We start from the raw sequence: 26,155 nt of genomic DNA on the forward strand, positions 1-26,155 counted from the left end.
TATATGAGAGTTATTGGATGCCAACACTAAAAGTGGATTTATCATCAATATTCAGTCATAATATTGGGAGAAATGTTTACAATTTGGCACCAGTGAAGTTTACAAAAATTACTGTAGATTTCAGATTTTTTAAGGATATTTCTGTGAAAGTTCTTTTATTATGGGATTAGAGCACATTCGCAATTCAACTTTTTTTCAAGTATAATTATAACCCATATAGAACATCTGTTTTCTTCACATAACAGCAAATTCTCCTTTTAGAACCTCCCTATAATTTCTTTCTGAGAAGAAGCATTTGTCCCCCCTTTGTTCTCATATTTCAGCTTCTGGTTTCTTTTGCTATTTCACAACATTTACTCAATAATTGCAATCTTTTTTTTATTTATTACTATTATTTTATTGTTTTTTTTTTATAAACTGTAAAAGGCGAATTAATTTTCTCCTCAACAGTTGGACCAAATGCCATTTATTTGCAGTTTGTGAAAACCTACACAAATAAAGACAATATTCAAAAATGTGTCCCGGTCTTGAATGAGTTATTTGACTCTTTTTATAGTTTTAGTGCAATCAGAAATCTATTATGTGATTGTACCTTTTCACTTTTACTGTTTTGTTAAATTTAAAAATGTTGACAAACTTCTCTAAAAATACAATTTAGCACAGTACAAAATAGATAATAAAATTAAGGGAAAAGTAGACCAAATGAGTTGCAAGTTCAATAAAGTAATACTAACTTATGTTCCCTAACAACAGTCTTTATATTTCAGTTACACTGATTTAATGGTAAACAGAGGGCAGCTTTATTTAATCTGTTCCATTAATTAGTTATGACAAATATTTATGACTGCTTTTCTGTATGTTTTAGCTTTCTAATAACTGTTTTGAAGAATCCTGTCAACATTTTTCTATGCTAATTAAGATTTATCAATCCTGCATAATTGTAGCCCAAATTAGACCAACAAAAACTATCAGCTTTGTTCAATTTTTTCATGTTTACTCACATTTTCTGTGACAGAAAGTCTACTTTTATTGTCTTGAATGAATGAATGAATGAATGAAATGGTTTTAATCAGGCAATAATACATAAAATAAACATATATTACATAATCAATTATGTCAGACATTAGATAACTAGACATCAAAAAGTAGATTGCTTGAAAGGGAGTGGGAGGAAGCAGATTTATATGATTTAATGATCGCACCCCAGCTCGACCTTACCATTTTGATCAACATCTGGTTCAGGACTTATAATTTTGCATTTTGCAGTAATTGTGTGATATTTTAAGATTAAAATTGCCTAAAGTTGTCTAAACTTAAGAGAGCTTGGAACACATGTCTTCTCCTGACCCGGAAAAAGAAAGCTGGGAATTTCTTTGTCTTTGAATCATCTTTGCCACCATTGCTCACATGGAAGGTACTGTCATGACATGAGCAATTCTGCTGGTAGAATTACGATTTAGGGGGGAAGTATTAAAAAAAACACACACACATGAGATTTTATCCCCGGGGGTTTTATAAAAGCAAAGTTAAAACTGTGAGAATTTAAAAAATAAAATAATTGTTTGTAGTAGTAAAAGTAATGGAAGTAGTACTTGTACTATTTTGACTCCATGCGATTAGTGCTCTCTATCACACTCTAGCGGTAGAAAATAATAAATACATACCGCTTGAAAGCTTGCGTTCCCCGGAAGCTGGAGTTGTACTAATAAAGGAACTGACGTCACAATACAGTTGTCGCAAACATGGCGTCCGTGACAACAGGTGAGAGCTGAGAGGCCCGGCTAGCTAGTCATTACGCTTGGTAATATTCGAAATATTTCCGCCAGTCTTGCTGAGTGTTGACTGCTGCGCGAGTCAAACCGACCATGTAAGATATTAAAACTGTAGCGACGCGAATAAGACGTTAGCTACCTTTAATTACCGGCGGCTACCGCTTCCCGGGCGGAACAAGCTAGCAGAGTATTAATAATACCGGAGCCCACGACGGTCTTTAATATATGATACATCTTTATTAATAAAACACAATCCATATATGTACTATCTGCGTTAAATGTTTGTGTTTAATCATTTTTGCTCTGCTAAGCGTTACATAATCAACAGTAAATCAGGTTTTTTATGCTTCCATTATCTTCACAATGAAGAAGTACAGTGTTTAAATGAGTAACTTTTATATTTTTGACTGCGACTTATTTATACTTTATTTCCGGTTACTATGATTGGCCAAATGTTAAATTATACGTTGCCAGTATCTCGTAAGTATTTGGGACAGTTATTGTGAATACAGCTGAGACTCCTCTTTCATTTTTTTTACTGTCTGTAAGTTCAGCCGTCATGTGTATAAATAACCTCCAGCTGCCCATGACTGGATCTCATGTCCATCAGTCCATGGATGAAGTTTACTTTAAGTTGTGGTTTAAAGAAAATAGCTTTTCTATTTGATCAATGAAAAAAATAATGATACTTTTCAAATCACATATAAATAAATTGTGTATTCCAACTTGATGCATATGAGAGATTTCAAAAACAAAACAAGCTATGAATAACTTGAGTCAGACACAGATAAATTATGTGAGTTTTGGTTAAAAAATTACTTTTTTTTAATCTTGCTATAACAACAAACTTATCTTTCTAAATTTGAGTCCAACTTTTGGATAAATTGAGTTGTTTTAGTATTTTTGTGGTGATATCCAGCCCTAATGGTGACATTTTTAAGCCTCTTTTTGTGTTACCTCACATTGTTTTGCTGCTGTCCCTTCTTTCTTTTCAGCCACATCAGAGTGGATTCAGTTTTTTAAGGATGCAGGCATCCCTGCTAGTCTGGCTGTCACATACGCGGTTTCCTTTGTGGATCACCGGTACCCTAAAACCTTCTTTTCTTCAACTTTGCACATATTTGTTTTGGTAGTCACCTTTTTCACAGTTAATTATAATTTCTTAACAGAATTCAAAAGAACATGCTAATGGACCTGAGTAAAGACATCATGATGGACCTCGGCATTACTGTCATTGGTGACATCATTGCCATCCTGAAACACGCCAAGCAGGTCTACAGGCAGGTGAGGTCTGGATTTGGACTGTGAAGTTGAAAATGTAAAATGTTTTACAATTTATACTTCTCACTCCTGGCTTTTAATAGATGCAAAAGTCACAAAAGTATGTATTATAATATTGTGATTTTAGAAAACATCATTAAATCTCATAAAACAAAGAGGCAGTTTTCAAAATTATCATAAGATTTACAGTTTGTGGCTATGTCAGTCTTTTAGTTGATCAATCAATTACATATTTTTTCTATTTATACTAGTATAAAATATTAGCCATATTACAATGGGTTTATAACTATAGTTTTTAATTTTGAATCCAAGTAAAATAATTTCTCAAATTCAAAAAGTATTTAACAGAAATGTGCACTGAAGTGTTCCTACTTTTAATTGTGCGTCATGTCATTTTTTTGTGGTCTACCTGAAGGATATGTGCAAAATGGCAACTGAGGCCATCTCCTCAGGACAGACGAGTGTTCAAGCTGAGCTCAGAAAAACAGCTAATACTCGTAAGTAACACGTTTTTATACTGTGGATAAGCTGAATGAGTGGTATTCTTCAAAAACATTCAGATGTGTCATTTTTAAAATGTGTTTTGCTAGTCTCAGTAATTTTTACATTTCTTTGCTCAGCTTTTACTTTTTATATTTCTTCTAATTGACTTTGCTGAAATTGTACACCCAGTTGATCAGTTAGAACACTATGAAATTGTGTGTTACTTTAAGGCATTTAGGACTGTGACAAACAGACATTAAGCTGTTGAAATTGTCCTTCCCTGAAGGTTTTGTATGTGTGTGCCATATTCAATATATGCATAACAAATACTTTTTAATGTCAAAGACTGAATTTAAATTTTTAATAATGAACCTTGAATGGTTTTAAGATTTGTTATGTGTAGTATTATTTTATTTCAGAGTTTTTGTGTTGCATCGTTCCGTTTTCCCTCCTCATAATCAATAAAATCGAGGTGAATTTGGTTTACAAATTAAGGAAAATGTGATTTTCTAACTTAATGAACAGTTTTCATCGTCCACACAAGGGATCATACATTTCTGTGCTCTGGAGTTCACATGGAATGACTGTTCCACACAGTTTAAGGATTTTTTTCAAGCAAATTTTGTATATTATCTGTTCTTTTTCTTTACTTTTATAGAATGTTTTCCCCTATTCCAGTATTTTAATTTGTTAGAATTCACTTTTTATTTGCCCTAGGCATGTTAGTATAGTGGGCCAAAAAAGTATTTGTCAGAGAGTTGTTAAAATTAAACAAATGAGAGAGGTCTTTATTATCAGTACACTTCAACTATGAGACTTAATGTAAACAAAAGAATCCAGGAAATCACTCTACAATTTTTAAATACAAATCAAGTTCTTTTCAATTAATTGTTTTAGTACAAACCATAACTTTTAAATACAAAAGTTGTTTGAGGAAATGCCTGTTTGTGCTCAGCTGCTACTCGCATGATCGCCAACGCTCTGAGCCACGAATCCCCACCAGCCACCCCCGCCCGCAGACCCGACAACCGCCTCTGTGTCACCGTTTCCAACACACAAGCAAATAAGAACAACAAAGCAGGTAAAGAACAGTAAGCTTCATTTACTCTGGGATTTTTTTCTGGGCCGTCTGAATGTTTGTTCTCCCCCTCTGCTCAGTTGTAAGTCAGCCTGCTGACGAGGGGAACGGCCTGCCAGCAGTGAAGCGTCGGCGGGTGACAGCTGAAATGGAAGGCAAGTACATCATCAACATGCCCCAGGGGACCACTCCCCGCACACGCCGAATCCTGGCCCAACAGGCCAAGAAAGGTAGGCCTGACCCAGTGGGCTTGCCGACAGAGCTTCTAACTAACCCACTAATGAAAACAATAAATCAACTAACGCTTTCCTAAACTTGCATTTGGATTAGTACGAAACCCTAATTTGGTCCTTTTCTGTCAACTTTTCTCATTTGATCCCTTTTGCTGTACAATCATTCCATCATTTTATTAATCAAAGTGGGCTTTGTGTCTATAAATGTAGATCAAAGTTAAGAAATTTAGTTTTTTGGCTTTGAAAGATCAGAAAAATTGACCAAAACTGGAATGCATTGAATTTTCACGTGTCTTTAAAATATTTTAGCAAAACCACTACTAAATTAAATGTCTCAAAATAAAGTTGATGTAGATCTTATATAATTATGTAGAGAAGTAATGATGAAGCCAGGAGTCTTTATGTCGTTAAATCAATTTACCGGGATCAATATTTATCACTAAAATCCATGTTTACAGAGTTTCTCAACTGGAAACTTTACCTGCTGTATAGACTATGAACACCAAAGTGTATCAATACCTGGTGTTTACACAGTCACACTGAGTAATGCTCTGGTTTTAGTGCCTCCTCCCTGTGGACAGTGTACAGTACCAGAATTCACCAAGTCAATAGTGTCTAAATATGTGGTCACTGTACGTTCATGCTGAAGCACAGTGAAACCTGAGGAGATCCCATGTGTCTCAGGGTTGTTTCTTTGATGCATCAGCTGTATAACATCTGGTAGCACAACAGGAATGAACCAGTTTCCATCAATGTCATTTGACTCCATAATGTTTCCATCTAAAATGGTGAAATGCTTTCATCCTGTGTCTTCATACACCTTCTAATGTTCTTGAACAAACCATGCTGCCACTTTTAACTTGCTAATATGCTTTTCATGACTTATAAACTCCCCACACAACAGTCTAATTCATAATTATAAGACACTATAATGAGAGCCTACAGAAATGTAAGCTTCACATGTACTATTTGAGACAAAAAATGTGCTAGAAGTAACACGTTTGGATTGAAGATTTTCTTCCACAATGAAATAATGATAGGGAAAAGACACATTTAGGCTCAAAGTCCCCCTAAACCTCTTAAAAATGATGCATGTGCTGTGATCTCTTTTGACTGTGCTGGGTTGAATTGCATGTACAGTCAGATTGACCTCTAATCCACTTTGTGGGGCTTCCTTTCATTCAGGAGTTGCTGGGGTATGAGGCATCAGACAGGAGTTGGATTTCTTATGGCTCTTCAGTTTATTAAAGAACATCTGAGTTTTTCCTCAGGAGATGAGAGGATTGTCTTCTTGGTTAAAGAAATGGTCTTGACGTTTACAATTCTGAGCCGAGTCGCAGTTTGGAGTACTAAACCTACTTAGAGGATCGTGTTTCACTTTATGAGGACAACCTCTATGAAATAACCCTTTAGCTTGTGTATAAATTGTGCGCTAGAAAAACCTCCCTTGCCTAAAATAAATCTGTAAAGGTGGTATTGAATCAAGATTTAGCTCTTAGATTCAAATGCTTGCCACAGATGACACCACATGGAGCAGAAAAGTCACCTTTAAGTGAAAACGGTTCTGGTAAACCAAAGAACTGAGCTATCAGCTGGTGCAAAGTTGGATCAGGCTCCACTGAAAATGACTTGCAGGATGAATCTCCAGCTGCATGCTGGGAGTTTCAGGAGAAATGTAGTCACATTATTTCCAGCTGTGTGTGGTGGTTGTGGTTACATGGTTTCAGCATCTGCTTGTGGAGTCGATCCCTCAACCAGGAGGGAGGAAAATGGCTTTCAAACTAAAGTCAAGCAGTGGCTTCAACCCCTTCTGTCACACAGGACAACAAAGAATACAGAATACCACAGGTTGAGATGTCAGGAAATGTTGACACTAACATTTTCATACACTCTTCTAAAAAAAAAAATATAGAAATAATTGTTTTCCTAGCTATCTACTTTGATTCTAACTGGAAATCAACCAGAAAGCTAACTAATGTCAGTGTTTGACCCTTCTGCTCATGTGGTTGTTTTTGTCCTTAAAAGGTCTAAAACGTACTTCTGTGTTTGAACGACTTGGAGCTGAATCAAAGGCAGACACGACCAGCAGCAACAACAAGGTGAGGCTTCTTTGCTTCAGAGGTCCGAATGCTCCTGGCAGCATTTTAAAGTTCTGCGTCGCTCATATGTTCCAGCAGCCCACTGGAGTCTTCAGTCGCCTCGACGGAGGGGAAAGCGAGGCCGCTCTGAACCCCGGAGCCGTGGCTGAAAACATAGGCGATGAGGATGACAGCGACGGCGAAGGCTCCGTCCTCCAGTACGCTGGTGTCCTCAAGAAACTGCCTCCGTCGCAGAAAAAGAAGACGTTCAAAAAAGCCGCCCCAACCACCCTGCGGCGCCTAGGGGCCAAATTCAAGCTTCCCTCTTCTGACGCGCCCACGTCTTCTTCTTCCACCCTTAACGGGCTGCCGCCCGCCAAGATCAGCGTCCTGCAGAGACTGGGCAAGGTCCCGGCCACAAGCGCTGTAGCGGCTCCAGCGCCTGCTGACACTCAGGACAACAGGGTGACCAGCACCAAACCCAAAGTCCAGGACAGAATGGTTAAAGCAAACTCAAAGGTCAGCAGCAGCACAGGGGCTGGGGCAGCAGGAGGAGATGCTGGAGGAGCTCAGATGGACGTCAAGGCTGTCAGTGTCTTCAAGAGACTGGGAAGCAAGAGAACCTAACAGCTAAAAACATCCTCTTTCTACACATTTTTAATAGTCTGCATTGCCACCTTTTCACTTTACTCTTGATGCAAATATAACCTCAATTAAGTGTGAACTGGATCCACCCCCATTGGCCTTATAGCAACTACCTGTCCCACCCATCCACCCATTCATCCATTCTTCCATTCATCCACCAGCCAACAACAAAAAAAAAAACCTTAATCTTATTTAAGCTGCCATTGAAAAGTTACTTTTGTCCAAACTTTGAAGTCTCACTGTGCTTTGTGTTGCTCAACCATATGGCTGCTTAAGTGTTTCTATGATCAAATGTGTAGTATTTTATATACTTGTGCGCTTACTGTAGGAGCATGAAGCCACCACATTAAAAAAAAGAAAAATCTAAATGAATAAGATCAAAGTGAGGAGCCTGCTGCCTAAAGTTTCCCTCAACGATTCCTTTGTGAGTACAACCAAGTGGTGTAAAGTGTTCCTTCTCTAAGACACGTTCTCCATAAGGGTATAGAGTCAACTCAATGTACAAGACAGTGGTTAGAATAAAGAGTTATCATGATGTAATGGATAGATCTCATCATTTTTGCCAAAAAAATACCTGATTCAAGAAGATGTGGAGAAAGGCTCACAGAAAAATACTTGAAATGCAAAAAAAGCAATGTTTTTACTCTGCTTTTGTGCATATTAGAGCAGAAATGAACATTCTGTTTTACCACAGATCATTTTCTGAAGCATCTTCTTGGTTTGATTCGAAATGTATATATTAGGTAGATTTAATTGCACACTGAACTGAACCCACTCCTGATCTGTATTTTTCTACATGGGTGTTTTAGTTTAAGGAAAGAACCCAAGAAGTGTAATATAGCACTTTGTCAGGGGGGGTGGTGGTCATTGTGCTTTTTATCTCTGTAGGTGCTTTACCCAGCCCCATGTATACTGTGTTCACACCTCAACTTTGTATCACTGTAAATATTTTTGAAATGTTTTTATTGTTAAAAAAAAAAGAAGAAGAAGAAGCGGTACACCTCGTTGTGCACGTTTGATTTTTAATTTAAGAAACTGAAGGAAGGTGTGCTCTCAGTTTCAACGGAGATTAAACCAGATGCAACATCCACTTTGGTTCTTTTTTTCTGTGGAAACATTGAATTCCATGGTAACGATGAACAATGAAGTTTGGTATTTTTGTAACTGTAAAAGGTTGAAGTTAATACCCCATCAATTTAGAACTGGCTATATGTTGATAAACTATTTTTAGCATTTTTCCTGTTTAAAATAGAAAAAAAAAACAATTATTTAGGAGAGGATTTTGAAAATTGTTAACCTCACAGTATGCATTCAGAATGAGCATTCTCATTAGTAATTATGGAGGACATTTCTGCTTGTATTCACATGATTTCCCAATATTTAGCCTTACTGGAATTATGGATAAAACTGAAAACCAAGACTCCCTTAAAAAAAAAAAACAAAGTGAACCAAAGGATGTGGTCGATGATGATGTGCTCATTTCAGCCGTTGAGTTGCCCTCAACCCCATATTGCCTGTTGTTACAAATATGTGACATATAACTTCTGCTCTAATTCAACATCTAATAAACAAAAGCATGAGGAATTTTTGTAATAGCTAAAAATAAATTCAGCCATAATGGGGTTAAATGCAGCAAATGTCAAGGTTTTATCTGAACGCTTTAACTATGAAACAAAGAATTCTGAATGTTAGTGTTCACACTTGCTGAAAACCATACAATTTAAAGGTAACAACAGCAGTTGATGATCATTTGAGATTTTTTATTTTCCAATATAAGGCAAAATAATATCAATGACACCAGTGCAGAAATATCTACAAGAAAATTATTTAGAATTCTGTGAATTATTATTATTTGTTTTGTATTTTAATTTCATTTTAGAGTTGGTAATTTCCTCTCTGTGGGATTAATAAAGTTTTATTCCATTGTATAATATTGAGAAAAAGCCCTTAAAATCTGTATGACCAAATGTTTAGCATACCAAAAACCTCTTTACATGACTACAAAAGCTTACAATGGTAATTTATTCTCTTATTATTATTTTTTGTTCAAATTATCATTGGTTGCCAAACATTTCAATTGCCTATCACACCTAAAAAATATTCAAAATCTAAAGTAAGATAGCTTAAAATGTCAAATATTTGCATGACTTATCTGTACACCACGTTTGTTGTAATGACATTATTTTTCCATAGAGGTCGCTCTGTCCTCTTTTTTTCTCCTCTTGGTATCTGCAGCATCCAGGTTTTGTGTCTACATCCCCTTAAAAAACCTTATCAGCTGAAGTCATCAAGTGCTATTCTCTAGCTGGAAGGATGTTTTAGAATCTATGAAAGAACTCAGAGCAATTATTGTTGGACAAATATCGCTTAAATTGGTTCTTTTTTATTTTGATTTTAAGAGTAAGCTGTTGGGCTGGCACAAACACCAAATGGATTCAAAAGTTGGCAAGATTTAACTGCCCACAAAGTCATTTCTCAATATTTTATGTTACAGCCCATTTATTTTGATTATTTAAAAAAGAGTTTTATATTTCATGAATTAGGGATTAACGATCAATAGATAAATCGATTTCTATTCCTACAATCCAACCAGATCGATTTGTCCGAGGCAGAATCGACTCATTAAAAATATTGTTTTAAAATAAGATAAATTGATAAATTATGTTGGAAAAGGCCATTTCGATTGAGACATGGTGGGTTTATTTTACTATAACATCAAATGAACGGAGAAAAAAGTGATCAAGTCATCTTTGCAGTCCAATGTATAGACATGTGACCATACAGTGTGTTATAATGTTTTGATAATGTCGCGTTTGTATTATTTTGATGTGGATAAAACAACAGTGGGCGGAACTTTACAAAACTAAAGAGTGAATGGATTTGTTATTAATTCTAGGTTACTTACTTGTTTGTAGACATATTTAATGTACACTTGATTATATTGCAAGAAATACGAGGAGACTGGAAAACTTAGAGGAATTTTAGGTTGAAGAAATCCTGGATGGATTTTAGGTGAGAGAATAAAATCGTTCAAAACAAGTATCGTGATTAAAAAATATAATATGTCAAAAATTATGATATTAATCGTATTGTCGTATTGTTGGAGCGATTTCAAAACAAAATAAATTAAACTTTTATGAATTAAATGGAGCATTTTCACAATAAAGTCACATAAATTTGTAATTCTTAGATGGAAAAAAATGTGCTTTTGGTCTAAAAATATTTGTAAAGAAATAATTAAAAAAAAATTGAGGCTACCCTGATCTAATATAGGCTGTATGTTAAAAAAAAGTGAGGTGATTTGCAATATTTTGTGTTGGCGTTAATTAACAGCCTCACTATCAGGGGCATGCCCTTGATAATTACTGACAGACTATTAAAAAAAGCTGTAATGTAGGTGTAAAATATATTTTTCTATAACAAAAATAACCTTTTTATTTCTTATATTTTGCATTAGCAGCCTGTTTGGACGGCTTACTGTTGGGTTTAGAGTTCTATCATGTGAAATGTTGACTGCAGTAACGCCTCACGACTTATCTCTCTTTTTTCCCACAATGCTGCGCGGCAGGAGCTGTCCGTGGTGCTGAAGCTGCGCGTGCCTTAGAGGCTGCACACGAGCATCCTTCCGCGAGGAGACCAAAACGAGGAATTTTTTATAGCAGACTGAAGCGTGGGGGAATCGGGGTGTTTTTTTGTAGCAGCTCCGTTTTTATCCGCTTTCAGGGCTGACATTCTTTACAAGCACAAACTACAACCCCGCGAGAGCGCCGCGCGTGAAGCCGCTTTTACTCCACTGCTCCTCCGACGCTGGTCGGCTCTCCGGCGCCGCCGCCTGCCCCCGTCTCTGCGTCCTTTATGCACAGCACGCTGCTCCCATCCTCCACGACCAAACACTCCTTCGTGTCCGAGCGCCATGGTCCGGTCCAGCTGCCTCCACTGAGAGACATGGAAGCCAAACAACACCCGATAAAAAGCCTGAAAAGCTACCCGGAGACTGGGGGCCGGAGCCTGGCAGCGGCCGCCGGAGGAGAAGCAGGAGGCTGCGGCGGCGGCTATCGAGCCGGCTCCGCTGAGACGGAGATGGAGGGAAAGATCCAAAAAGCCATCGACTTCAAGGCGGAGGGGCACCGCTGTTACAAGGAGAAGAAATTTCGGGAGGCGATAGGCAAGTATCACCGGGCGCTGCTGCAGCTCAAAGGCGTGCATGTGGTCGACGGGACGACGGGCTCCGAGGTCAACCTGCTCAGCCAAGCCGCGGCCAAGCTGACCGAGGAGCAGCGGAGAGCCGTGGAGAGCACCGAGATCGAGTGCTACGACAGCCTGACAGGTGAGTGATCACACCTGCGGACCTCTAAGTGCTGTTGACACTACGGTTCAGCGGGTTCACACCACAGAGATGCACTTTTCTCCTTCATTCTGCAGGTGTTTCCTTCTCCTTAGGGTCAGGTCAAATAGCTGGTGTCTTAGGGGGGGTGGACAGTCTGTACCAAACGAAAAATTAAATAAAAAAAGTAGACACAGAGCTGATTTTTCCCAGTTTATTGTACATTCAGGTTCACTGCAGTGTTGTAAGACCCACATTTCACGTGGGTTCTGACAATAGGGGTGATGTAAGGTCTTCAGTCATCCATGGAGTGACTGACTCAGCTAGTGGTTGATGGCAGCTCTTTATAGCTGTTCTTATAAACCCTCTTTAAATGACTGAGCGGATGCATTACTGCATAGCATAATAGTTACAAATGCTTTATGGTTTTTAAATTATGCATGTAAAAATATGAATTAAGTAGGGGTGTCCGAATTGTCAACAATTCAATTCATATCATAATTTGGGTTGACAATATGATTTATAGTCGATATTGGTTCATTTTGATCGACCAAAAATCAATATTTAGTCAAAGGTTCATCCAGTGTGACTCAGAGATAAATACCTGGAACAGGTGAAGTTTTCCAGATTCCTTGTATTTCTTGCAAGATAATCAAGTGTAAATTAAATGTGTACAAACAAACAAGTATTAATGTCAAATCCATTCACATTTAAGTTTCATAAAGTTCATTTTTTGATGTAATCCACTCTGATGGAAGTTGATCGATAGTAAAATAAACATAACATCCGTCTATCTATTTGCCGTTTTTCAAGATTGATTATTGATTTATCTCAATTTGAAATGATTTTTTCATGGTTTAGGTCGATTTGATTCAATATGATTGCCTCAGAGAGATCAATCCGGTTGGATTAGGTATGGAAATCGATACATCGATTAATCGATTAACTGTTACATGACTTGAGTAAAGAGTCTATCTTTTATGCTCAAGACAACCAACTTGCAGCAAACAATTTTCTTGACTCATCCAGTACAATTTTTAGTCCTCATTAAAATTCATCCATGCTCTCAATGCTCTATTTCCCTTTTGGGGGTCACTGGGTTGCTGGAGCCTGTCCTGGCTATTGGTTACACCCTGGACAGGTCACCAGTCTGACACAGGGCCACACGATCACTCCCACACGCACACGTAGGGACACTTTAGAGTAGCAGCAAGTATAATGAAATATAAATCTTAAAACAAACAGTAACATTGTCCACCTTTTGTTTTTTGATTTTGTGGAAAATTTTAATCCATCCTTATCTTTATTTTGGAAATTGCATTATCTTACTGTGTGAACAGCAGGTTGTGTTGACTGTTGTCATCCAGAGGGAACCGGAGTGCACACGTTGGCAGTTGTATATTTTACATTTAAATCATACATCATGTTTAGGACATCATAACCTCAATTTACCGTGTTGGAGTAGATCATCTCTCTGATCAGGCTTCTCTCCAGCCTTTACAACCATCTGAAGCAAGCAGGCCGACTATTCTGGAGTGCCGAAAAATTCAGGGAGGAAGCAATAAGTGAGAATCAAGGAAGCAGAAATGAGTGAAAATAAGAAAACAGTAGCAGATATGAAAAAAGACAGCTAGAGAAAACATTTGTTGTTTATAGTTGAGTAATAACGAGAAAAAAAAAACATTTGGAGGGAAGAGCATAGCGACGGAGCAGAGAGGAGATAGAAGGAGGAGTTTATTGGTAAAACCCACCAGGGGTCCACATTTACCATGGCAACCATCAATGGCCTTTTTTTCTGTTATTGTTCCAGCTTGTTATAATTACTGCCCATGTTTTCCCCTCCTTTTTGGTTTGAAATCACTGACTCACTACTTAGTGCATACTTTTGAGTAATATTTATTAAATAAAATGACATAAAAAGTAGAGGAAAAAAATAAAAATAATGTAAATAAACTTTTACTCCTTGAATTTTATAGAGAAGTATTGACGTATTAAAGGACAGTTTTTGGAGTGATGTCTGACCTCCTTTATGACTCCAATCCTTGTCTGGACTGAAGTCTTCGCTCCACTGAGGAGGCTTCTTGTCTTCAAATTAGTGGTGCAGCCTACCTCCTTTAGACAGGCTTTTACACCGGTAGGATGTAATGGTTGACCGCTACCCGACAGGCAAGACTAACAGACTTTATTCCTCTTAACTCCCTCTGAACTTCTTCTCTTGTAAAAGTACCTTGGATTTGTAACAGTTGAAGCTTTTCTGAGGCTGCCCGTTCATTCCTTTTAACGTCTATCATCTTGATGTCAGTCAAGGACTTCTGTACCGTCTGAAAAATTTGTGCTTTTTTATCTTTTGCATGTGTAATTATGAAGTAATTTTTGTGCAATTTAGGAGATTTTTGTCTCAAAACTATGATTTGGTGGCACAAAAATGACCCCATAGAGGTGAGATGAGAGGCAACAGAAAAAAAAAAACTTGAATTTGAATTCGCAAATTGTGAGGTTTTATTCTTAAAACTTTACATTTTGTTTGCAATTTAGGACATTTTCTTGCGTCTTTGTTCGTAATATGGTGGCACAAGATTTTATTTATTTGCACTGATACAACATATTGCATAAAAACAGTTATAGAATACATAAAAAGTAGGAACAGGAAGAGAAAAAAGCATATTGGCTTATATTAGAGCCTCTATCTAATAAAACTTGGACATAAAATACAATATACAATGACTTTAACTCATCCATCAAGAAGAGAAAGCGAGTCAGGTTTGGATTAACAGCCTTTGTCTCTTTATCATAATCGGAAAATTGTATTTAAGCAGTAGTTCCATAGATCTGGAGGTACTGTACCAAGTGGAGCTTTAAATTGATGGTGTTAATCTGGTGAGCAAATATAGACGGAAAGTGGCGACATATTTAAAATAAAAGTCTGGAGAAATTCTTGCTTAAAAAGCCTTTGCATCCCTAAATTCCCTTTTCAGTTTGGGAACAAAAGTTGTTAGCTCTTTCACTTTAGTTACATCAAAACTACATTTTTTATGATAAAAATACAAAAAAACCCAAAGCAGAACACTTTTAACAAACAGGGCAGCTGTTGTTTGTTGATGCCAACTCCTTTATTTGACAGTAAAACCTGTTTACTCTCTGTAATGCTGCTGGGAGCAGGTTTGTCCAGCATCAGGGAGTGATTCTTGTTGATATTAGACATTCAAGGGAGGTCTGTTTTCCAGAACAACTCAACCTTTGCAGATCTTCTAAAGTCTAGTAGTTCCTCAAAAAAAGGGAAACCCTGCGATAACATGACCCGAGTGAGGGAGAATTTCTCAAATGTTAGGCATTGACTCTCAAAGCTTTTCTTGCTTCCCTCTTGCTTTTTTGAATGTGTCACAAACATCAGTTTTAGACATGTTGATTCCTTCTAAATGCAGAGAAGCATCTGAAGGGAGACACTTGGGCATCCCTTAAGAAGTCTCGCTTCTAGCTTGCTTGTTGAACAGTATTATATAAGGGAATACAATAGGAAAAAGATTGTTTTCCCCCAAATGCATCCTTTGGTACTGGATCCTTCTGTACTTTTATGAAGTAAATGTATTCTCATCTAAGTGATGCTGAGTATTCAGAGATCGGCGTGGTCCAACCCTTCATCAGTCTCCTCCATCAAGGTGAAGGTTGTTCTGTTGACACTAAGATCCACTAACCACAGATTTTATGTGGTTCCTATGTGCACTACATTCCTTTTTTCTATCATTGTTCAGTGATAAATGATTCTATTCTCACCTGCAGCTACCCTTAAGACAGTTGAGAACATCCTGATCATCTTTTAGGTTTTTGTTTTTTCAGGACATTCTTTCAGGCATGAAGCCAGTGTTGGTTTACCAGTTTGTCATGCTTAAGTGCCATGAATGAATGAATCTGTTTCTCCATTTGTAAAGCACCTTTGGTGCATATATATATATATATATATATATATATATATATATATATATATATTTTTTTTTTCTGTGACCTAGGTATAGCACAGATCAATATTTTTAATTCTAATAATAATATATTACATTTTAATTAAATGAATACATTTAAAATAAGTCATAGTTTTGATTTTTAAAATAAACAGTTATCTATTTGCACAATTTTAATTTATTTTTCAAATAATATTTTTTTGTATTTTAGTCAAAACAATCTAGTAAATATAAGCAAATGCATTTTCAAAAAAATATTGGCAAATATGGATGAATAAATCAATAAGTAAATTAAAAAATAGTTTAGTTGCTTTAAACATATTTTTTGTATAATTCTTTTTATCTTGTCCAATATTTCCTTTAAAGCATATGTCTGAAATTAAATATTATATCATAAATACAATCCACGTAACTATAAAGATTATACACATTTATTGTCCTTTTTTTATTCTATATATTTTTAAGCTTTTTTTGTTTTTTTATTTTTTTTTGCAGGGCGCATCTTCTCATCAATCTTCTGTAACATCTTGTCAAGCATCTTTACTTTAACCCCCCTCCTTAAAAAAAAGAGCAGCTGAGATTTTCACTTCGGTCTTAAGTTTTTATTGAGTTTAGTCACTAAAACAAGTCATAAACCAGTAACACAGAAAAAGTCTTTTAATTTAAAAAGAGTGATGGCAAGTGTTCTCTCTATTTATGACATAAAATCTTTAGTAAAAATGTCAGCAAGAAACAATCTTGTGTGCAAATCCAACAGTAGGTCTTTGTTGTTGGGCCCCACCTGGTTTTGTGGCGTTTTTCTGGTGGTTCAGAGAGAGAGAGAAAGGTCGGCATCTGATTGGCTGGCTGGCTTTGGCTCCGACATATGACAGAAGGAGAAAAGTGAACCAGAACCATTCATATGTGGGAGAGAGGCATGTCATGTCAGCAGTTTGTGTGAATGCATGTGCAGACGTGTGCATGCGTGCTTTTCTCTGAGTTCACTGGCCTGAGGAGGAGCAGTCATCTGAGAGGATGTAACAGTCGTGTGTTTGTGTGCATGTTCGTCAGTTTTTCCGTAGGGTGTCGCTTTCAACACTGTTTGTTCTGCATAGTTGATTTTATCCAATCTCTGTGTATCTGTGTGCATGTTTCCACTAAGTCTGATTTAGCTGTGATGAGGAGACTTTCCTTAAACCTCTATACATTTTATGTCATGAGAGAACATTAATTTATAATATTCATTGCACTAGTTAAGCCACTTTTAATGTAGACAAGTGTCCATTATTTATCTACCTCATTTATTAAATTAGCATACTTCAATTAAATAATCTATACACATTTTTAGCAAAAGAAAAAGTGGTCTTTTGTCTTTTTAATTACTTTTACCTTAAATAAACAGTTGTGACAGCAACATTTCATATGCAGCACTAAAGAGTCAGTGGATTGTTTTACCATAGGTTCACATGTGTGTGTTAAAAGCAACTGTAGTCTTACTTTCATCAAACTAAAGTGAGGTTAAAGAACCACTCCCAGTAAAATCCTATTTTTTGGTGTTCTTGTAGTATTTTTCCAGGATGTGGGAAATAATATTAAATATTTTAAGATGAAAACTGCATTTTTGAGTTTTTCTTCATTCAAATTGCGATGGATCAGAAGCAGATAAAAATAGAAAAAAAAAGATAATAAGCTCCTGCCAATATGCAGAAAATATTACAAAAAAAGAACACAGGATTTTTGATTTTGGCTAAAAACGGCATAATCATTATTAAAAGACTACTGGGAATGATTTTACAAAAGAAAAAGATTAGTTGGAGTTGGACTTTCAACTTTAAGACAGAAAAAATACACCGGAGTATAACTTAGTTGCTATTTGTGCAAATTTTATTTTCAAATACCCCCCTTTACCCTAACCTGTTCATTTAAAAGCCTCTTAAATAGAAATGCTATATGGCAGACACCGTACTTGTGCAGTTCTTTTCTACCTTGGAACAAAGATGGACTCTTTGCATGGTAGCCTCATTACTTGTTTTGCATTGGTGGTCTTTGAAGCCAATCATTGAGCTCTGTGGTTGCCATCGTCTTATATTGGCCCAGTACAAGCATTTCTGCCGTAAGTATCTGTAGTTCTGCTTTTGATCATACAGCCACAATGACCATGAACTCATCAGCACGCCGGCTAAAACCTTCAGCTGTGTTGTGACAACCTGTCATTGTTCATTCGCACCATAAAGACAGAAGCACTAAATCCCACCACTCAAAGTTGGTGTGTATAACTGGCGTGGGCTCACAGTTCTCAGCAAACAGCTTTTTTTAAAAAGAGATCTCTATAAGACAAAGAATGACAGACAGACAGGACAATAAAGCTGTTTGTCTCACACTGCATGAAGAACCGTCACCTAACAGAAAAAACTCTGGATGTCAACCTCACCTCTGGGTTACTCTGTTCTCCTGTTTCTGAACGAATTACCACAATGGTTACCAACCATCAAAGCTCAAACTGGATTTGAAAGTCTGAAAGACTAGGTAGCCAGACTGTAAAAAGCTGAGATACCAAAAAAAACAAAAAAACAATAGTATTTCGGCTAATTACTCTCAACAGCTTTTATTATTTTCTTTTTTGATGGAATTTTGAAACAGTGTGAAGGCAAAGACGAAGAAGTTCTATTGATTAGTGTTTACGACATATAGACTGTCAGGAAAACAGTGTGAGAAGGAATGTTAGAAGTTGTTTTAATGAGCCAGAATTCATCCCTCCACATTTGAATAAGTTGCTGGGTCTCATTGTTGCTCCAATACTCTGTTTACATCCCAAAACAAACGACTACGGTGGCTGTTTTGGTCCAGTTGTTCTGCTCCAAGCACAGAGCCAACTCAGAGGAAACTCAGAGCCAGATTTTTGGGGGAAATGAACTCTGGTTCACTTGAAGCGAACCAAATGTGTCCAGTCTTAAAAAAGGAAGTGCAAGTTGTTGTTTTTTTTTGCACAAAACTTTATGAGGGATGTTATTACAGAGAAAAATGTTAACTCTGACAAGGATAAGCCTGTAGCTCACCACTAGACAAGAGTTTGTTGGAAGCCTGTGATATTCCCCCTGGTGCCTGCACTTCTTAAAAATACACTCATGCAATTTCAATCATGCTGTTTGTACAAAACGCATGCTTCTGTCTCTGTGATAATCCACATAGATACGTTTGTGTTGGAATTATAATCCTGAATCTAGAGGGGTTGTGTACATTTACACATTTTTTAATGTTTTTAAACATTTTTTTAAAGATATGAACTCATTTTAGGAAGTAACATCAAGTTGTCATGGACAGTGATGTTGCTGCAGATGGCTTCTGTGTCTGCATTCCTTCAGTCATGCACTTGTCTTTTGCTGCAGTGTTGTGCACTGTAAGCCTACAGTAGCATCACTGTTAGTAGGCAAACCTGAATTAGTGATTTTCATTCATCAAATCAATTAATCACAGAAAAGGCTGATTTGTCTGCAGAATGTTTGTGCTTTATTCTTGCGACTTATTTAAAGCATCTGTAAGTTCCAGAGCGTTCCAAGGCGAGTCGGAGAATGCAGACAGAAAGCTAGCATCGGGTCGATCTCACATCAGAGCGGTCGGTCTGACTTTTCATAAACTTGTGCGTACTCTGATCTCTGCTGAAATCTGCCTTTGTTCCCCCTCACTGGCTCAGTCTGTGGATGAGTCACAAGTCAAAGGCACCGCAGGGGGGATGAGTAAAAATGTTTGTTTTGTAACACCAGCCCCCCCTTTTAGTTTCACTTATGCGGCTCCCAGTCATTCCACTGTCTGTAACGTTGATCCAGCAAAATGTACCTGTATGTTGTGTAAAATGTGGTATATTATTTAAAGCAAACTGTGTGATTTTAACTAAAAACATGTAAAAAAATTGTTTTTCACTTGTTACACACACTACTAGTCATCTTAGCATTTGCTGAGAGGTTATAAACAGTATGACCTTCTTCCCACTGGTGCTTCCAGAGGCCTGCTGGGATATTGTTACGTAATCTGCCTTACATGGTTACCAATGATAAAATCCACATTCTTATTTCACATGATAAATATCTGTATCAAAAGAAATACTGTAGCAAAGCCACAATTCAGTTTATTAGCCCTTTACTAAGACTAGCTTTAAAGAACATGTTGATTTTTACAGAAACCTGAAAGACGTAAAGGGTAAATTATTTAATTAAGACTTTTTGTTTTAATTTGATCATTTACTAATAATTTATATCTACTTTATTACCGATAATTAAGATGATTTACACCAATAAAATACTGGTGCAGCACTGAAAAAAGAAAGTTGACTCTTTATGACCTTATAATGACCTTTAAATGTGAAAACATGTCTTATTTTTTTTTCCAGAAGATCTAAAGTAAGACTGGTAAGACAGTAATGCCTGTGGGACATTTATTTATTTATTTATTTGTTTGTTTGACAGGAATATTGCATATTAAAAGCATCTTTTCAAATGCATGTATAAAGGTTATATATGCATATATCTTTTATCTGTAGTCTCTAGACAGATGACAAATCTATCTCCCTTAAAACGTTGTTAATTTAACATAAAAAAAATGCAACATAAGCATTAAAATATTTGCTATTATGCCATTGTCTGGTTGAATCTTCGATTCTGATTGGTTGCTGGGTGTGGATTCAAAAATAATAATGCACACTTAAAAAAGAAGTTCTGGTCACACAGCTCAAATGTTTTATATCAATGCACAGGCTTCTTTAAAACAAACTTTAGCTTCTTTATCTGAACAGAAACAAGCGGTAAATGTGAACCTTTTCTTTAAACTCATGCTTTATATTTCACCTATCTTGACGATATACAGTATATGCTTTTACTTTGTAGCTGCAGTTGAGACCGTTGTCATGCTACTGAGACGACTTGCTGGACCAGTATCAAATAGTCTGCTTTTTGTGAAAAAGTGATCTAAACCGAAAAAAATAATAAGAAAAAAAATACTATAAATTGGATGAATATTTATTTATTTTGTAAGTGACCATGTGTAGGAAGGATAATCCCCGGCGAAGTGTGCATTATCAGAAATTAATTTCTGATAATGCACACTTCAAAGGGTACTATCCCTTATTTATTTTGCATTTTCATTTTTTTATATTTATTATATTGTATTTTTATTATATTGCTTTTATATTGTGTTCAAGTTCTTTTTTTATCAATTACTTTTGCTTATTGAAAACTCAGTAACAACATTCTAATATACATACATGGCAATATAAAGAGGGGAAATCTGATTTTATTTAATGTTTAATATGATTCAAGAATAAGCAGCATTTTAAACATTAGCAAGGACATTAATTTTCATGAAAATTCATTAAAAATTTTGAATTTGAAAAGCAGTGATATGAGCAGATGTAGTCAGTTTCCTAAAAATGAGCTGTCAACTAAATCTGTGTTGAATGTTATAGTCAGAGCCTTAAAGGATTTTGGTTGAGGTCATACATGAGCTTTTGAAGCTTGATTCTGTACTTAAAAAAAGAAAAAAAAAACAAGTAAAAAGCCGGTTGGGAGCTAATAGCAGTTTGTTCTGGTCCAAAATTAAAAGACAGACTAAATGGTATTCCTAAACCGATCACAGACTCTTCACTCTTTAGATGGACGATTGGAGGAGCTGCATCTGAAAGGGGGACTGAAATTATTTCCTGTTAGCTCCCTCACCAAAAAATGTTATGGAGGGCGTGAGGTGATGATGAAAGAAGACATAAAAACGAAGGGAAAGTTGCAGATAAACACTGGGTGTAAGCAGAATACAAAGTCGATTCTGCAGGAGGATGGAGGTAAAAGAGGAAGGCTGTGTGTGGGGGGCAGAGGAGGGGGGTTGGGGTGGAGGTTTGGTCGGTGTTTTTTCCTCCCTCTGAGTATGTACGTCTGCTGTTGGAGGGGTGGCCACGGCAGAGCTGTGAGAATGACGAGTGCCAGAGCTGCAGATGGCACTCCCTCTACTGTACCAGTCACACTGTACCGTCCTCTCTGCAGCAAAGCATCAAGATCTAAAGACAGGCATTCGGAGAAATGGGAGATGAAGGAATAAGCAGAGAGAAGTGATAAGCTTCTATGGTTAGGATGGTGTTAAAAAAAAGGTAAAAGTTGTCCCCTTCCTTCACAACCTTAAGACGAGTTTTCAGAGCTGCGTTTATTTAGCTGGTTCTCACTGCTCTGAGAGATCCAGCTAAGACCAGATTGATTTAAACTCTGACAGGCCCAGATGACTGCTGTCACAAGAGTAAATAAAATTCAGACATTTGTCAGGCAGAAAGAGGAGGAGGCTATAGGCGGAGGCTGACAGGGAGAAATTGGCAGTGAGAGACAGAGATGAAGACGGAGGATAACAATATTTGAAGCATTAACAATTTAATAGCATTTCAGCAGATGCTGGTTAGCATATTAAAACGTTGGGATTCAGCAACAGAAGTGATGCATTTCCCTTTAGCTAGCACTTTAATCATCTCAAGCATTTCCAGTGGTCTTTTAAGAATTATTATGATGTTTTTTGCCAAAAAAAAGAAAAAAGAAAAAAGTTTTTTGGGACATAGTTTCTATAGAACAATAATAAACGAAATTTGCCTCTGAGTTGTGGGCAGAAGTAAGCCTCCTCTGATATCCCATCATCCCTTTGTTTACACTCTATCTTACTAGCTTACAGCACTCAGTCATTGAAAAACAGTTTCAGTTTCTTAGATATATTTTCTGCAGAAGTTTATCAGAAATTCACCTCTGGGTTGTGCAACAAAAATGGTGAGCAATATTGAAGCTATCCAGCAATACAGTTTTAACCCTAGAACACTAAAAGTTATATAGAGTTACACCATCACTTTTGCGGATAATTTTTACCCAATATAATATACCCAATAAAAAGTATTTGCCATAAAAAATCGATCAAAATATAACAACACATGATAAATTAGAGTCGTTTTCTTTTATTTTCAACTGTGGTTTATGTAACAAAATGGAAAATACAAACATAGGAAGATTTGAAAAACATGCTTGAAGATTACCGCTCAAAAAAAAAAAAAAAATGATACTGGAGATTTGGCCTTTGGAGGACAACAAGACATACATGGATCTAATTGCATGCAAGTGGACGCAGCGTAGCAGGGAGCTTGTATGTTCTTTTTACTGTTTATTTGTCTGCCCCTGATTCACTATCATTTCAGTAGAGAAATACTCAGAAATGCAATTTTGAGCCTAATTTGTATTATATTTGTCCTCCACCATCGGAAAAATGCCACAAGAACATCTTAAAACCCCAATTTTCATCAGAGTGGGTCTTAAAGCAAATCTGATTTATCTGGATTGACTGAAATACCACCATTACAATGGTTCCTTAAAGATATGTTCTGTTCTTTTTTGGGGGGAACTTTGATATGTTGTGTGCGTGTGACTTTAGACAGTAAATTTCTCCTTGGAGATGGACTGACAGTTGTGTGCAGTAGTGCATAAATTGAAAATGTCTGTCAAAGGCGATTTTTAGTCTCTAGATGAAAGTCATGACATCTGCTCAGAGGACTGAAACATGTACCCTTTGTCAGAGAAGGAGAGGCAGAATATGGATTCTTTGTAATCAGTAATGAGACATTTCTGCATTTTTTTTCCTGTATAGCCATCTCTGTGCTCCGGTGGACAGAGTAGAGTAACAATAGAGTCAGGCTGGTTTCTGTGTGGACTCTCCCTCCTCTGCATGTGCCGGTCCGACTGAAAGCACGTGCACTGCTGGGGGGGTGGCATTGAAAAAGGGTTTTTGTTGAACCTTATGACAGCAGTGGAAATGTAAAGGCAGCGTTTTGCATTATTTTGCAGATCCAGCATCCATGATGAGGTTTCTGACATTTAAAACTGCTGTTTCATGTAGAAACTAAAGAAAGGGAGAAACACAAGCGGACATTTTGATCCACAGTGAACATCAGAGATCCCTGAAATACTCATAGAATTCACATTTTTACAGTTTGGTTGGGATAAAGACACAACAAACCGTTTTTACATAACACTTCAGCTGCTCTAAACAATAAAATGAACGTATTCGGTTGATTATGTCGTGGCGTTACATCAGATTACATCACTCATTATGCCGATCTCTTCTGTCTCTGTGGAATTTCTCAAAATATTTATGATTTTTTTATGTGAAAACTGTAATTACAATACTAGAGATCCAGTTACGTCACCAAGATTGACGTCACCGGAGTCAGGTCTGGGATTGGGATTCGTGGACGTGCGCCTGGTGGCCTCTCTAGTGGGCCCACCACCTGCAGGAGACCTCAGATGGGACGGGTGCAATGTGGGTGGCAGTCGAGGGCGAGTGCCCCAGCAGCCCAAACTCCGCTCATTTATTTATTTTTTAAATGGCAAATATGATTTAACCAATTTCGCAAATTTAAAACCTCATGAATTCAAGCATTTTATGAAGACTATGAATCCACTGTGGTATGATAATGAAACATTTGATGGTTTATTAAAATATTATCTTGTTTTTTTCACAAAATATGTCAAAATTCAATGCACTGTGGTCTATATTTTCCAATCTAGTGAGCATCAATGCACACTGGTTTTTCACAGAAAATTCTGGGAAATTTTGATTTCAAATTTGTTAATTTGGTGAAAACACTAGAGTGCACTGTGTAGTGAGTAGTGGAAGAATTCGAATTCGAATCTGGAAAGACAAACAGTAAACCAAACTGTTAAACTCTCACTCCAACTACATATCACTATCTATTCTAAAATTGTTCCCAGTGGTCTTTTAATTATGCAGTTTACAACCAAAATCAAAAGCCTGTGTCGTTTTTTTCAGACATATTTTCTGCAGAGTAACAGAAACTCAGTAGAAATTCAATTCTGTTTGTGGGCGGGACTATTGGCTTGACATTTAACCTTTTCCCAGCTTTTCTTTGATTACTCTCTCTCCTAGCTAACAGCATGTCACAACCTCAAGCTAACATTTGTGTAGCAAAAATAAATAAATGGGGAGCAATGTCAGAGCTTTGACATTTAGAGTGAGATAGCAGCTAAGACGAGAAAAATTAGGACGTTAATTGATCTATTTGTCTGCAAGGGGATGCTTCAGATTGTAGCAGAGAAGGGAGACTTTGGCACAAACCCGAATATTTTCAAACATCTGGTTTCATCTGCTCCTGATCTAACACGATCTGAATAAAGAAATCCTCAGAAACTTAGTTTTAATCGTAAATTATTGTATAAACGTCCTCCATTGTGAGAAAAATGCCACAAGAACTTGTTAGAAACACCAAAAACACGACTGTCACTGGAGTGACTCTTAAGGAGGACTTGGGGCATTTAACTGACACAAAGCAGCTAAGATGATTGACAGTTGACACCTGGTGTAAACATGGAGGAACACAAGTCTACATTAAACATCACCTCAAAGATTTTAACAAAACCCAAGAAAAGCATAACATGGCATCAAACTGCACCATAACTAAATGTGAGTTTTTTTTTCATTTGATTACAAGAGGTAGGACTTCATCTATTTGTGTGTGACACAAAATGAACCACCACCAACCAAATATGCGTTTAAATTTACCATCATATCATCCTTATAATCCAGTCACAACTGCTGTCATTTTTTATGATCTATGATTCAATTTTTCACATTAAGCGCTGGTTTTCTCTCAGCTCGTTCATCGTATCCTTGTCCTGGCATGCAAGGTTGTCCCTCCCGCACAGAGAACAGAGCTCATCACAACAGAGAACTTTCATTAGTCTGTTCCTGTGCTGATGAGATGATAGTGAGCTGGAATGTTAAGCAGGTTGGAGAGATTTACCACATCCTCAATGTCAGGGAGACTATGACAGCTCAGGCACGCTCAGGTTCCAAAAGGATTTCATGACAGCGGCCTCAAGAGCCAGGGATGCTGCCTCTGTGTGTCCTTCATGAAGTCCACATCCTGATGAGGCAGTTTCCAGTTCGCTTACTGCTCTGGTAGTCCAGAGGAACTCAAAGAAAGTCACATTCATAGATGAATACATGTAACAACAAACTTTATATAGAGAAATTATAAATGATACATTTACAATGATTTCCCAGACAACTAAAATAGCTTCTTTCTATGATCAGAACATATTCCTAACTATTTTATATCAAATATAACATAAAAAACTCATAAATTACATTTGAAAAAATAGATTTTAACTTAGTTTAATTTATGCTACTTAAGTGTTTGGTTGTGGTTAATGAAACGACGTCAGCTAAAGACAGAGTCCAGAAATCCAAGAGTTAAACAGAAGTCTGCTGAGTAGCCACAGATGGCATTACCAATTTCATAATGGCCTG

General features: G+C 36.9%; 2 protein-coding genes across 5 annotated transcripts in view; both read left to right on the forward strand.

The window, feature by feature from the left end:
• Positions 1 to 1,673: 1,673 nt before the first annotated feature.
• Positions 1,674 to 8,660, forward strand: lg13h19orf47 (linkage group 13 C19orf47 homolog). 4 transcript variants are annotated; one of them, XM_024278008.2, is made up of 8 exons: positions 1,674 to 1,761; positions 2,768 to 2,855; positions 2,942 to 3,056; positions 3,469 to 3,550; positions 4,492 to 4,617; positions 4,695 to 4,844; positions 6,873 to 6,946; positions 7,025 to 8,660. In XM_024278008.2, the coding sequence occupies exons 1-8, from the start codon at positions 1,743 to 1,745 to the stop codon at positions 7,550 to 7,552; spliced, it is 1,182 nt and encodes a 393-aa protein (XP_024133776.1). In that variant the 5' UTR covers positions 1,674 to 1,742; the 3' UTR covers positions 7,553 to 8,660. The 4 variants fall into 4 exon arrangements, with proteins under 4 accessions (XP_024133776.1, XP_024133775.1, XP_024133778.1 ...); XM_024278007.2 differs by having other exon boundaries at positions 1,675 to 1,761; positions 7,022 to 8,660; XM_024278010.2 differs by having other exon boundaries at positions 1,675 to 1,761; positions 4,695 to 4,769.
• A 2,467-nt stretch (positions 8,661 to 11,127) lies between these two features.
• ttc9b (tetratricopeptide repeat domain 9B) overlaps positions 11,128 to 26,155 on the forward strand; it is a 30,858-nt gene continuing 15,830 nt past the window's right edge. The window contains exon 1 of the mRNA XM_024277998.2: positions 11,128 to 11,897. Coding sequence (XP_024133766.1) covers positions 11,426 to 11,897 — 472 coding nt within the window. The 5' untranslated portion in view covers positions 11,128 to 11,425. The remainder of the gene's footprint in view (positions 11,898 to 26,155) is intronic.

This window comes from Oryzias melastigma, linkage group LG13, assembly GCF_002922805.2.
Source record: "Oryzias melastigma strain HK-1 linkage group LG13, ASM292280v2, whole genome shotgun sequence".
NCBI lineage: Eukaryota > Metazoa > Chordata > Actinopteri > Beloniformes > Adrianichthyidae > Oryzias > Oryzias melastigma.

Excerpts from the sequence above, each read along its gene's own strand:
- lg13h19orf47 (XM_024278007.2), top strand. Across the intron at positions 3,057-3,468 it reads CCAAGCAGGTCTACAGGCAG|GATATGTGCAAAATGGCAAC; the intron begins GTGAGGTCTGGA and ends GTCTACCTGAAG. Across the intron at positions 4,845-6,872 it reads GGCCCAACAGGCCAAGAAAG|GTCTAAAACGTACTTCTGTG; the intron begins GTAGGCCTGACC and ends TGTCCTTAAAAG.